This window comes from Oryctolagus cuniculus, chromosome 1, assembly GCF_051225735.1.
Source record: "Oryctolagus cuniculus isolate XC-2025 breed Fujian yellow rabbit chromosome 1, ASM5122573v1, whole genome shotgun sequence".
Classification (NCBI taxonomy): domain Eukaryota; kingdom Metazoa; phylum Chordata; class Mammalia; order Lagomorpha; family Leporidae; genus Oryctolagus; species Oryctolagus cuniculus.
Window position 1 is genome coordinate 196,847,228 of NC_142867.1, and position 13,830 is coordinate 196,861,057.

The 13,830-nt window shown below is 48.9% G+C and overlaps 1 protein-coding gene across 2 annotated transcripts; it reads right to left on the minus strand.

Moving 5' to 3' along the window:
• Window positions 1-912: 912 nt before the first annotated feature.
• BAG1 (BAG cochaperone 1) lies at window positions 913-13,792 on the minus strand. Of its 2 annotated transcripts, XR_016210475.1 has the most exons (8): window positions 13,260-13,744; window positions 11,906-12,034; window positions 9,661-9,743; window positions 6,125-6,238; window positions 3,281-3,388; window positions 2,771-2,891; window positions 2,403-2,465; window positions 913-1,885 (listed from the first exon to the last, which is right to left on the minus strand). XR_016210475.1 is itself a non-coding variant. In XM_002708031.6 (7 exons), the coding sequence occupies exons 1-7, from the start codon at window positions 13,294-13,296 to the stop codon at window positions 1,796-1,798; spliced, it is 624 nt and encodes a 207-aa protein (XP_002708077.2). In that variant the 5' UTR covers window positions 13,297-13,792; the 3' UTR covers window positions 913-1,795. The 2 variants fall into 2 exon arrangements, 1 of the variants encoding a protein (XP_002708077.2); XM_002708031.6 differs by lacking the exon at window positions 2,771-2,891 and having other exon boundaries at window positions 13,260-13,792.
• Between the last annotated feature and the right edge of the window lie 38 nt (window positions 13,793-13,830).

A 13,830-nucleotide genomic window follows, 5' to 3' on the forward strand; every position in this document is an offset into this window, starting at 1 on the left:
GAGCCTAGTCCACTTGTCTACCTCCACTCCCACTCTGCTACTGAGGTCTTACCCACCCGGCCCTACAGGTCTGGGAATCCAGGGAATTCCTCTCTATTAAAGTGGGCCTCAGAGCGGCCTGTTCAGAGCCTGTCTCCTGGGCCCTGTGACATGGGACGGGTGCTTGGCACTGTGATTAAAACACCATTTGAGATGCTGGCATCCCACTCAAATGTCTGAGGTAGAGTCCCAGTTCCACTTACAATTCCAGCTTCCTGCTAATGTGCGCCCTAGGAGCAGCAGATGATAGGTCATCTATTTGGGTCCCTGCCACCATGGGTGAGACTCATTGTTTGTTTGTTTGTTTGTTTTGACAGGCAGAGTGGACAGTGAGAGAGAAAGACAGAGAGAAAGGTCTTCCTTTACTGTTGGTTCACCCTCCAATGGCCGCAGCACGCTGGCACGCTGCGGCCAGCGTGCTGCGCCGATCCGAAGGCAGGAGCCAGGTACTTCTCCTGGTCTCCCATGGGGTGCAGGGCCCAAGCACTTGGGCCATCCTCCACTGTACTCCCTGGCCACAGCAGAGAGCTGGACTGGAAGAGGGGCAACTGGGACAGAATCCGGCGCCCCAACCGGGACTAGAACCCGGTGTGCCGGCGCCGCAAGGTGGAGGATTAGCCCAGTGAGCCACAGCGCCGGCCTGAGACTCACTGAGTTCTGAGCTTCTGTTTTCGGCCTGGCCCAGCCCCAGTTATTGTGGGCATCTGAAGAGTAAACCAGCGGATCAAAGATCCCTGTCTTTAAATAAAAGTAAGTTAAAAATTAAAGAAAAAGAATAAAGTGACAGCAACTCACTAAGGAGAATTCTAGCATGCAGGACCACTCTCAACTTTATGCAACAGAAAATATGAGAGCCACAAAACACCCTTCTACTTGATGGTGGACATACAAACTTTTTAATAACAATGGAGAGGGGGAAGGTGTAAAAACAGACAAGAACAACCTTGAGGGAAATAATAGCACTCATGAGGGTACAGGGCCCAGACGCCTTTGAAGGAAGCACATGTCACTCCTGAGAAGCTTCTCGTTGGTGCTGGTCTCTCCACCTGCTGTTCTACTCTCCGGCTCCCCGTCTCAGCCCTTCCTAAGCCATGGCTGTGGCCTTGTTTCAAGCAGAGACTCAGTCAGCACCAGGTTCTGACCTGCTGAAGGTTTGCATGGGGAAGAGGAAATCTATCCATGACAAGTCTCACCTAGGAATGGGCCTGACGTCACAGCCTAGGGCTGAGCGGGGTCTGTAAACCAACAACCCAGCCAGATGTGAGGGACACTGGGACTGCCTGTGTGGCGAACACCCATTCCATGCCATTGTCAGCATTCCTGAGTGGCCACAACCTTCTGGTGATTCTGCTTTTCCATCTGTGAGTCTATGGGATCACCAGGGCAAGAAAGCTCTTGTGTACCTGAAGGCCAGGAGAGCCTATAAACCGGGAGCTAGCTCAGGGCAAACAAGCTCTCCCCAGCCCATAGAAAGCACCCGGAAGTCACCAGACTGGGACAGTTGGGCAGAGAATGCCTTTTCCAGAAGAGGTGGGCTGCTGGACAGCACAGCGACTCAACAGACAGAGGGGAAAACAGACAGGAGCTCTAACTTAAGATCGCGAAGACACTTTTTCACTGAGAACTGGCGTAGGGGGAGGAAAATTGGCAACTGGCCAATTGCCCCTGGTAGCCCAGGGGAAAATCAGGCCACTTCCATTCCAGAGAAGCTGGTGGCACTTTTCTTCCGGGTAGCACAGCTCCTCTTCAGGGCACATCACTCAGCCAAGGCCAAGTTTGTAGACTGGAGCCTCTCAGTCTCCTGGCAGATGTTCTGCTCCACTGTGTCGCACTCAGCTAGGAACGCCTAGAAGACAGACACAGGGCAGTGAGGGCCAGCCAGGGCCAGGCAACCAATGCCCACACAAGGCTCTTCACTCAGCCATTCTGGGGGACTCGTGCATGGATGGAGATGGGCTCCTGGCCTAGGCTTTAAGGGAAAGGGAAGGTGGGAGGGCAAGGAAGCACAGGACCAGGGTTTCTGACCATGTTCTAGGCCAACAATTCCCCAAAAGATACGAGGCCAGGAAGCTTTGCCTCTAGGTCACTGCAGTGCAACTGAATAACTGCACAACTGCAGGGGACACAAGAATGTGCCTCCTGGAACTCTGTAGTACGTTAGCACTATCTGTTCTCCAGTGAGCCTTCTCCCTGCATGGTTTAAATTCAAATACAACTGCAGGGACATGAAGGAAGCTCTTTTCTGATATTTTGGGTTCATGATGATAAACAAGCAATAAACAAAGAAAGCCAGGACGCACACCACACTTCCACTCTACCGAGCTGCAACCAGATAAACACATACCCCAGACATCAACACTCACCTGGATCTTCTTCACCAAACCCTTCCTTTTCAGTCTACTGTCTTTGAAATTTTCTGGTAGGATCTATGAAAGAGTAAGTTGACACATAAGCAATCCTTAGTGAAGATGACATGAGGACCTGTCAGGAACACAGCCCACTAAATAGGTCACAGGTCACTGAAGTAAATGAGATGCACACTTTCAGGAATCGCTTCCCTGGCCCTAGTTTTTACATGGCCCTTCCCATGCCTTGCATCCCAAAAGTGCCCTTTGTTCTCAATGTCTCAATGACCAGAAAACGACCTGGAACAGACTTTCTTCTTTCACTGTTTCCTACATTTGCCTACTATGCCTGGACACATCACGCCTCACTGTGCCAGGAAACGTACCTTTTGTTCCTTCTGCACAACCTCCTGTCGGTCCCCACCTTCGCCCCTCAGCAGAATCCCAAGCACAGAGCAGTTCCCCAGCAAGAAGGAAGCATCAGGCTGGAAATACCATTACTGTTGTCTGTAAAAGACAGCTTGCGCTCAGCGACTCTCAGAAGCCTCCCAAGATCTGGGTCTGGTGCAATTCTGGATGGGAGAGAAGCTCACTGGAACTACCAGCGGCTTGAGGAGCAGGGAAAAGCAAGCACTGTGGTTTCTCTGATCATGAGAACAGGGGCCACCTGGGCCCAGCTGCATGAGGATGACAGATGCTAGTTCTTACATGGCCCACAAACACACATCCGACAAAAGCCCTTTGCTGAACTGAGTGTTCTGTGCCTTCACACAGCAGCAGATGCTCACTGTCCCTGGGGAATGGGTTTGCTCATGCAACAGGAGGGAATCACGGAAAGCGTGAAGTTAACCAAATATTGTCACAGAAATACAGTTCTCAGTGAACTATTTGCTTACCAGGGTGTCAATCTCCTCCAAAATCTTCATAAAATGCTCAATTGTGGCTTTTACTCTCCTATCAAGTTTGCTGAGAGCTTCAGCTTGCAAATCCTTGGCCAGAAAACCCTGTAGAGGAATAATGCTTTACTGTAAGAGCTCTGTGAGGCTGGCGGGAAACGCCATACACGGTACCGATGAAGCGACCACACCGTGAGTCTACCATTGCTCTAGGAGGCCAGATCACATCTCAGCCTCAGAACGTCCTCTGGAGAAAACAGGCTGCAGGCTGGTTTATCTCATGCAGCCCTCTGTGGCTGCAAATACCTCCTGGGGCCTAGCTCTGGTGAAGCCCCCAGTCCCAGATGTTTACTTGTTCACAGGAGGCAAACTTAGGAGCGCAGGCTGAGTCTGACAGGTCTAGGCTTGAGTCCTGACTGAAATGTACCAGCTTGTGGTCTTGAGCAAGTTACTTAAACCATCCATGCCATCGCTGCTGCCTCCAGGCTCTGTAGCAGCTGGAATCTGGAATCAGCAGCAAGAGTCAAGCATTCCAACCAGGGATATGGGTGTCCTAACCAGCATCTTAACCACTGCACCCAATGCCTGCCCCACATGTCCTCATTTTTAATACGGAGGCTATGGTATGTATATACCATAGAGGGAATATACTAAGATGCTTAACACGACTCATGGCATAGACATATGCTAACAAGTGGCAATGGCACTCATTATTTTTATTAAATGGTCTTACTATTGATTCACATTTCTTGATCCAATGACCAGTTAGTTGGTAGCAAGAATTGGATAGTATGGAGCTCTGAAAATGTTTATCAAAGCTGAGAGCAAGAGACGCAGATTTGACAACATGGAGCAAGAGTTTTAAACATCACCCAGCAATTCCAACTCAAAATACTTATTTTACCCCCCAAAAAAAGTCAGGAGGGGCCAGCACTGCAGCACTGTGGCAAAATGGGTAAAGCTGCCACCTGCAGTGCTGACATCCCATATGGGTGCTGGTTCAAGTCCTGGCTGCTCCACTTCAGATCCAGCTCCCTACTAATAATGTGTCTGGGAAAGCAGAAGACGGCCCAAGTCTTTGGGCCCCTGCATTCATATGGGAGACCCATAGAATGATCCTGGCTTCAGAACAGTCCATTTCTGGCTGTTGCAGCCATCTGGGGAATAAACCAGTGGGTGGAAGATCTCTCTCTCTCTCTCTCTCTCTCTCTCTCTCTGCCTCTCTGTAACTCTGCCCTTCAAATAAATAAATAAATCTTTGAAAAAAAAAAACAAACTCAGGAATGGTCAAAAAAATTTAAGTTTAAGGACATTCAAAGAAGCATTACAGGGACAGGTGCTGTGGAGCAATGGGTTAATCAGCCGCTTAGGATGCCTACCTCCAGTATCCTAGTGTCTGGGATGGAGTTCAGCCTTGGCTTCCAACTCATCTCCCTGCTAAAGTGTGTTGGAAGTAGAAGTACTTGGGTTCCTGTCACCCATATGGGAGACCTCGATGGAGGGCCTGGCTCATGGCTACAGCTTGGTCCAACCCTGGCTATGGTGGGCATTTGGGGAATATACAATCAGATGGAAGATCTCTCTCTGTGTGTCACTCTTTCAAGTAGATGACAATAAACAAACATTAAACAAATATATTTTTGAAAAGATTCATTACATATAATGGAAAAATGTCAGATAATAAATGATAGAGAACTGATTAGGTAAACTATGACACATTCACCAATGAAATACTATGCCAGTTTTGAAAAGTATGATCATTTTCAATGATATAGGAAGACACCTCACTTTTTTATCTAATAAAGGAAAAATTTACAAAGCACATACAACATTATATCAAATTAAAAAATACATTTCAGGCTTTAGTAATAGTTATAGATAATTTTTATTTTCTGTATTAGTGCCTGTACATGCATTTAACACTTTCATTTATCAACATATATTGCTTTCTTTATTATTATTATTTCTTTGAAAGGCAGAGTTACAGAGAGGCAGAGGCAGAGGCAGAGAGAGAGAAGTCTTCCATCCACTGGTTCACTCCCCAAGCAGTCTCAACGACTAGAGCTGAGTCAATCCAAAGCCAGGAGCCAGGAGCTTCTTCCAGGTCTCCCACATGGGTGCAGGGTCCCAAGGACTTGGGCCATCTTCCATTGCTTTCCCAAGCCATAGCAGAGAGCTGGATAGGAAGTAGAGCACCCAGGACTTGAACCAGCGCCCATATGGGATGCTGGCACTGCAGGCAGCGAGCTTTACCTGCTACGCCACGGTGCTGGCCCCCTGTATTACTTTCATAATTAAAACACAAACACGTACTCATTAATGTTACAAGTATTGGGGAAATAAGTGGTCTTGGACTGTTCCTAATTGTTACTGGGTTTCAGCAACCCACCCCTAATTTAAGGAACTGAATAGGATCTCCCTACCCCACTAGGATCATGCTCAACTTGATCCTTCCTTCAAGCAACAAAATGTTCTTTACAAGAGCCTGGACTGTGAGAGGCTACCTGTCCTTTCAGACAGCACATGATCCCAGCCTAGCACTCTTCTCTGAGCATGAATGGGTGCTGGCTGGGGTTTGACAATAACAACGACAGCACTTAGTGTCAGGCTTAATTGCTTAATCTATGTTATTTAGATCTCACAACTCTTAAGAGGGAAACACTCTTACTTGCTATTTCACAGATGAGAAATCCGAGAGAAAGACAAACTTGCCCAGAGTAAAAGAAAAGTAGAGCCAGGATCTGAAGCCAGGGAGTCTGCCTGCAGAGCCCAACTCACAATCGCACACTATATCCACAAAGCTCTTATAGAAGGTAGCAAACCGAAGCTCAGGAAAGAGGTTACCTGTTGGATTCCACTGAGTTCTTTATTCAACTCTTCTAGTTGGCTGGCTATCTTCTCCACAGACTTCTCCAAATCCTTCAACTTCTTTAGTTCAACCTCTTCCTCTGGACAGTTCTAAAGTATTTAACAATAAAATGAAGTCAATAATCACCAAGCAAAGTAGCCTCTATTTGGAAAAAAAAAATCTGACCATAACTGGGATGAACCACACCCCTACAGAGTGGTCTTAACTGGCTTTTGTGGTTTCCTGGTTTTCATGGAGACCAAGTCGAGGGTTATACATTAAGATTTCCTACCTACAGGCCGGCGCCGTGGCTCACTTGGCTAATCTTCCACCTGTGATGCCGGCACCCTGGGTTCTAGTCCCAGTGGCTCCTCTTCCAGTCCAGCTCTCTGTTGTGGCCAGGGAAGGCAGCGGAGGATGGCCCAAGTGCTTGGGTCCCTGCACCCGCATGGGAAACCAGGAGGAAGCACCTGGCTCCTGGCTTCAGATTGGCGCAGTGCAGGCCATAGTGGCCATTAGGGGAGTGAACCAACGGAAGGAAGACCTTTCTCTCTGTCTCTCTCTCTCTCTCACTGTCTATAACTCTACCTGTCAAATTAAAAAAAAAATTTTTTTTCCTATCTATAGAGACTCATGCCACAGAGAAGATGTGAGGGAAACATTCTGGTGAGGGTCCTGACAGCTCAAGTTCAGAGAACAGATTCGTCAGACCCAGGCTGATCAACGGCCAGACTGAAGTCAGGCAGGTTAATAAATTACAATGAACCACAGCGAGGGGTCCAGGAGGGCAAGATAGGCGGACTTTTATTATACCTTTACTGTTGGCTTCTAAGTCAGCTTTCCATTTTAACATGATGAGGATAATGACAGCAAATGGTTACTGAACATTTCCTACAAGCAATCACTACCCCTTTATTAAAAAAAAAAATTTGAAAGGCAGAGCATCAGAAATGGAGAGACAGACAGACCGAGATATTTTCCATCCATTGGTTCACTGCCCAAATCAAATGGCTGCAACAGGCCAAAGCCAGGAGCCAGAAACTCCATTCAGGTCTCTATAATATAGGGGGCTGATGTTTCAAGTGGCAGCTTCACCTGCTATGCTGCAACACTGGCCCTGCCAGTCACTATCCTAAAAATGTTACCTTTATTTATTTATTTTTTGAAAGCCAGAACGACAGACACACACACACACACACACACACACACATACACACACACACACAAATCAATCCTCCATCTGCTGGTTCACCCCCTAAATGCCCACAACAGCCTAGGCTGGACCAGGTCACTTCCAGGAACCAGAAATTCCATTCAGGTCTCCCACATGGGTGTGGCAGGGACCCTCATCTGCTATTTCCTGGGTGCACTTTAGCAGGAAGCTGGATAAGAAACTGAGGAGAGACGCAATCCTAGGTACTCAGATACGGGATGCAGACATCCCAAGTAGTGGCTCAACACCTGCCCTTACTACTTTTCTAAACCTTATCATGACCCTGTGAGAGAGATGACGAAACTATGCCTCCTGCCCCTCACTATTCTCTCTGATATTTGGAATATTTTTCCTCTCTCACCTAAACAGCGGGTGGTCAGGGCCAGCGGCTTCCTGCTTTGGTACACTCTCCCAAATCGTTCGTTCCTTCCTCTCTGCGGCCACGTCTCCTAACAGTTCCTAGTCTGTATTAGATTTTCTTTAGCCCCACTTTGCTAATCTCTGCCCCCTGTCTACTCAGCCAGCTCAGGAAACTTCCCATGCTCAAGAGTTCCACTGTGTCACAATGCAGGGCTGCTACAGCCCTCTCAGCACCTCAGGGCAACCACCCTCACCCGTTACCACCCTTTCCCGTCACCCACTGGCTCCCAGGCAAGAACTGAGTCTGAACCAGGCCTTTTAGTCGAAGAAGGTTCTCCTTTTGTGGGAGCATTTAGCAAAAGAGTGAAGGGAAAAAGGCTATTGAAACTGGCACATGGGACTTATTTTTAATATTTACAGGTTTATTTTAGCCAATAACTCCTTTGCAGAGTTCACTCCCTTGTTCATTAATTCATTTTGCCTTATGCCTGGTCCCATTTTCACTTCCTTTGATGCCCCTAGTTTTGTTAAGTCTTACCCTGTAATTTTTGCTTTTAATTTTGATACCTCTTTATGAGTTAACAATAAAAAGAATGTATGGTTTTTATCAACTGTCTCCAAAATAATCTCTTGTCAATGCAAGGAGTACAGTTCTTCCCATTCATACACCAGTTCAGTAGCTGCTTCTCTAACTTCGAGAGTAGTACCTGCAAAAGGCTTTGAGTTAGAGATGTGTGTGGCCGGCACCCTGGCTCACTAGGCTAATCCTCTGCCTGTGGCGCTGGCACCCCAGGTTCTAGTCCCGGTTGGGGCGCCGGTTCTGTCCTGGTAGCTCCTCTTCCAGTCCAGCTCTCTGCTGTGGCCCAGGAAGGTAGTGGAGAATGGCCCAGGTCCTTGGGCCCTGCACCCTCATGGGAGACCAGGAAGAAGCACCTGGCTCCTGGCTTCGGACTGGCGCAGCACCAGCCGTAGCGGCCATTTGTGGGTGAACCAACAGAAGGAAGACCTTTCTCTCTATCTCTCTCTCACTGTCTAACTCTGCCTGTCAAAAAAAAAAAAAAGAGATGTGTGTGTTCTACCCCATGTAAGAGTGCTGTGTGGGACTGTTCAATACAACTACAACAATGTATTTTTGTGAATGAAAGCGGCTTGTCAAATGCATCCTCTAGAAAAAAAAGTAGTATAATAGTTTCTTTTTTTTTTTTTTTTTTGACAGGCAGAGTGGACAGTGAGAGAGAGAGACAGAGAGAAAGGTCTTCCTTTGCTGTTGGTTCACCCTCCAATGGCCACCGTGGCCGGCGTACCGCACTGATCAGAAGCCAGGAGCCAGGTGCTTCTCCTGGCCTCCCATGGGGTGCAGGGCTCAAGCACTTGGGCCATCCTCCACTGCACTCCAGGGCCACAGCAGAGAGCTGGCCTGGAAGAGGGGCAACCAGGACAGAATCTGGCGCCCCGACCGGGACTAGAACCCTATGTGCCGGCACCGCAAGGCAGAGGATTAGCCTAGCGAGCCGCAGCGCCGGCATATAATAGTTTCTAAAGTTGATACTGCGGGACCTTTTTCTCAAAATAAACAAGTCCTTATTAAACCAGGAAAATAAGAAAGAAGCCTGTCCCAGACACTGTTTTAACCAGACAGAGATTCTACCACCAAGACAAAGCCACATTATTGAGGAGGCACAGCAGCTCCTAAGTCCTGGAGCAAAAAGGCCTGATCCACAGGAGCAGGAGGGCATGGGAACAGCCAAGCTGGCAATCCCATCAGACAGACAGACTGCTTGCTTAGAGAGCACTGTCCGGTGCAGACTGGCAATCCCATCAGACAAACAGAGACAGTGCTTGCTTAGAGAGGCGCTGCACCAGTGCAGAATCTGGGTCCCCACTCTGGCCTTCTTAACAGAACCACAAAGGACTTCAGTCATATGAGTCTCACGAATTCTGGTGGAAAAAGCCATTTACCTTTTCCCCAATTAACATGACCCGGCAACCGTTTTGTATTCCAAGTGCTGACAATGGTGTCTCCATTTCCTTCAGAGATTTTCCTGAAAAGAGGAGATAGGTATGCCAAGTTGTAAAAAATGTTTAACACTGAACATAGATTTTTAGCAAGTGTACAGGAAATAGACAAGTGTATTCACTAATGAGACAAGGATAAATTGGTATAACCTTTTTAGAGAGTATCTTGACTTGGTAATTTCACTTTTAGATATTTAGGATAAATACCAGACATGTGATTGCACAATAACTACCATATGATAACGCTCGATACAATCGTATTCATGATAGAGAGAAAGTGGAAAGAACCAAACATGTTTGATAGGGGACTGATTAACCAAACCAATGAAGACTTTTTAGGCATCAAAGCTCCTTTTTTTCCCAAGAATTTTCAATGCCATAATGAATAATAATGGCACAATGCTACAAGAAAAAAATATTATAAAGTGTTATGAGGAGCTTTATTCAGGGGAACATTTTCTTCTTTGTGCCTTTCTTTATTCTGAAACATGAATATCTATTGTTTTCATAATGCAGAAATGAAATGTTTTAAAAAGAAAAGGGGAATCCACGTTGTGGTGCAGTGGGTTAAGCTGCAGCCTGCGAAGCCAGTGTCCCATATTGGAGTGCTGGTTGGAGTCCTGGCTGTTCCATTTCAAATTCAGCTCCCTGCTAATGTGCTAGGAAGGCAATGAAAGAAACCCCAAGTGCTTGGCTTCCTGCCACCACACATGGGAGACCCAGATGGAGTTCATGGCTCCTAGCTTCAGCCTGGCCCAGCCCTGGCCACTATGGCCATTTGAGGAGTGAACTAGTGAATGGAAGACTGATCTCCCTGTCTCTCTTTCTATCGCTCTGCCTGCTAAATAAAACAAATCTTTAAATAAAATCTTAAAAAAAAAAAGATAAGCAGCTGTGCTATGAAATAATAAAATGCTCATTATTACTAAATTCTTTATAAGGACTGGCACCCAATGAGATAAATCTACCCCTATCAAACACGAGAATCATGGGTTTCCATGCAAGTGGGATGACAGAGGACAGAGGTGGGCAGGGAGTAGGTCCCAGCAGAAAAAGGCATCATCTACTGGACCTGCAATATTCCAGCCATAAGTTTGTTCAAAACCCTGAGTTTGGGGCAATGGTTAAAGATGACACTTAGGATGCCTGCACCCCTTATCAGAGTGTCTGAGTTCTAGTTTTTGCTCCACTGTCAGTTCCAGCTTCCTAATGTACATCCTGGGTAGCTCAAGTACATGCGTTCCTGCAATCCAACGGGAAACAGACTGAATTCTGGATATCTTGCTTTGGCCTGACCAGCCCCAGGTATTGCACCCATTTGGAGAGTGAACCAGGCATGGAAGATCTCTGCCTCTCTCTGCCTTTCAATAAATAAAAATTAATCAAAATCAAAAAAACCTTCTCTGAGCTGGCACAATGCCGTGCACTGGAAACAAGGCAGTACTTCTGCCCTTGTGGATTTTGTTACTCTAACAAAGAAATTAGATGTTAAGCAATTAAGAAAACAACTATTTAAAAATAATATTGTATTTCATTACAAGTTATGCAGAAGTGGTGGGTAGCACCACGTGAACCTATAATGGAGAGCAGCTAACCTAGCCTGGTTAGTCTGACCAAGCACTCAAAAAATGGCGAGATTGGGGCCAGTGCTGCGGCATAGCAGGTAAAGCTGCCACCTCTAGTGCCAATATCACATATGGGTGCCAGTTTGAGTCCCAGCTGCTCCACTTCCAATCCAGTTCCCTGCTAGGGTCTGGGAAAGCAGTGGAAGATGGCCCAAATCCTTGGGTCCCTGCACCTGCGTGGAAGACCTAGAAGAAGCTCTTGGCTCCTGGCATTGGATCATGCCAACTCCAGCCTAACTCCAGCCAATGTGGCTATTTGGGGAGTGAACCAGCGGATGGAGGACCTCTCTCTCTGCCTCTGCCTCTCAAATAAATAAATAAATCTTTAAAAAAATGATGAGATTTCTGCAGCCATCATGTGGCTTCAAATCAAACACCTGTCCAGGTGACTGAACGTGTCCAATACATAGCAGGTCTTCAATAAATATTTGCTGAGGGAATGAATGAACACACACATATATACTGTCCCAGTTTGAAAACGGAAAGAGTTACCTTCAGGTAAGGTTAAGTAGTTTTAATCTATCCTTTAGCCAAAAGGGCTCAAAGCTGGAAAAGATACCTACCCTTAAATATGAGTTTCTGGAAAGGCAGTGGAACCCCTATGGCCTCTTCAACAACCTGGGCCAGGTCTTGGACAATTGGTTCACTGCTGCCCTGCTGAGGGGTGACATGAAGGTCATGCTTCTCATTGCCTGAGGAGACAGAAGAGGGTGGAGGTTAACTCTTTCACATCGACCAATAGAGGCTGACGAAATTTTATTACAACTGTGTATCAGCCTCCAAGGCCCAGCTCATATGCTCCCAACTGCAAAGGGCCTGCCCCTGTCTACCCAGCTCGCCTCTGGTGACCTGCTCCAGAATTTTTGCTTCCTCTCATGTGACAGCTAACAACATGAATGAGCGCTAGTATGTGAAGCACTGACACACGGGGCTGTACTAGACTCGTTTCACACATGAAGAACAATTCCACGAAGCAAGTACTACCTGTTATAAACAAACTGCCAGTTCAGGTCAGTTAAGAGCTGCCTCGGAGACCCAACCCATGGAGTCAGAACTGAACCCTACATCTAGCTGATTCCCAAGGCTGTACTCTGCGTCGCAAGCCACCTATCTCCCTCCTGTAACCCTGTCCAGTATTGGCCTTGTCTCCCTTGCTGTCAAGGGTCTGTTTTCCTCCCAGTCTCTGCCACTGGGCCCACACAGGTACACCCATGCTTGGCACTGTGCAAAAACATAAATGAATGAGTGCCAACAGCAGAGAATCTCGTTTTGAAGCAGAGGTGCCAATTCCTTTCCAGGTGGGTGGACAGTAAGATGGAGCCCGTGTCCTGTGCATTGCACCAGGACTTGAGCTTTGCCAGCAGCTCAGAGAGAAGAACTGGAGACATAGGCCCCAAGGTCATTCAAAGCTGCAGGACCCAGAGGCCCTCCGGGGTTCCCTAGGGTGGTTCTGAGGAAACCTGGCGGCCTCGGCTCTGAAGCACACGTGTTCAGTTCTGGCTAACTCCAACAGCCCGGTGCCCAGAGTGTCGCGCGGGGCCCCACAGCCCACTCAAACAGCAATCAGGCGGCAACAGACACACTCCGAAGACAATAAATAGCAAACGCCCCGCCGAGCACCAAGTTCAGATTCCTCACACGCGCAGCTGTACAGACACGGGACGGACGCAACATGGCCAAACACAGGCCGGACACAGAACCCGCAATGACACACACACCGTCAGGCCCACGCAACACCGAGGCCTCAACAAATGGCCAAAGGCCCCGGCCACAAGTCCCACAGAAGTCGGCGCCACGGACGGAGCCGAGACCCCACACTCCCGGACGCAGGGACAAGTACCAGGGACCCGCTTCTGGAGGACTCGTGGCCAGGCCTTTCGAGCCCGCACCCAGCCCACCCTGCCGGCCGGCGCTCACTGTGGGTGACGGTCACGCTGAGCCCGGCTGCCGCCATTTCCTCGGTCTCGGTCACCTCCTCCGCCTGGATCACCTCGTCTGGGGTCACCTCCTCGGCCGGGGGCGCCTCCTCGATCTGGGGCGCTTCCTCGTCTCGCGGCGCCTCCTCGCTCCGGGCCGAGCGGGTACGGACTTTCTTCTTCACCCGCGGCCTGCGAGCGCCGGCGGCGGCGCCCCTGGTGGGTCGGTCATGCCCCCCGGCTGCTCTCCGGAGGGATGGGCGCTGAGAAGCTGGCTGGCAGCCCTCGGCCAGGGGCTCCGACTGGCGCGGCTCCCGGCCGGGCCGAGGGGCGCGCCGCCGGGGGCCCAGCTGGCCCCGGTCGCCTCGCGATCTCCGCGCGTTGCCGCGCTCCGCCAGGCCCGCGCTGTTGACCGCCCAGCGGTGGGAGCTGAGCGCCGCGTCCCGCAACCCCGCCCGGCTCCTTCCCGCCCCTCAGAGCCGGCCGGCTCTTGACCCGCCTTATCCGCTAAAGCCTCCCTTCCAAGCCCCACCCACCGAAACGGGGCCCCGCCCTGCACACATGAAACCCCG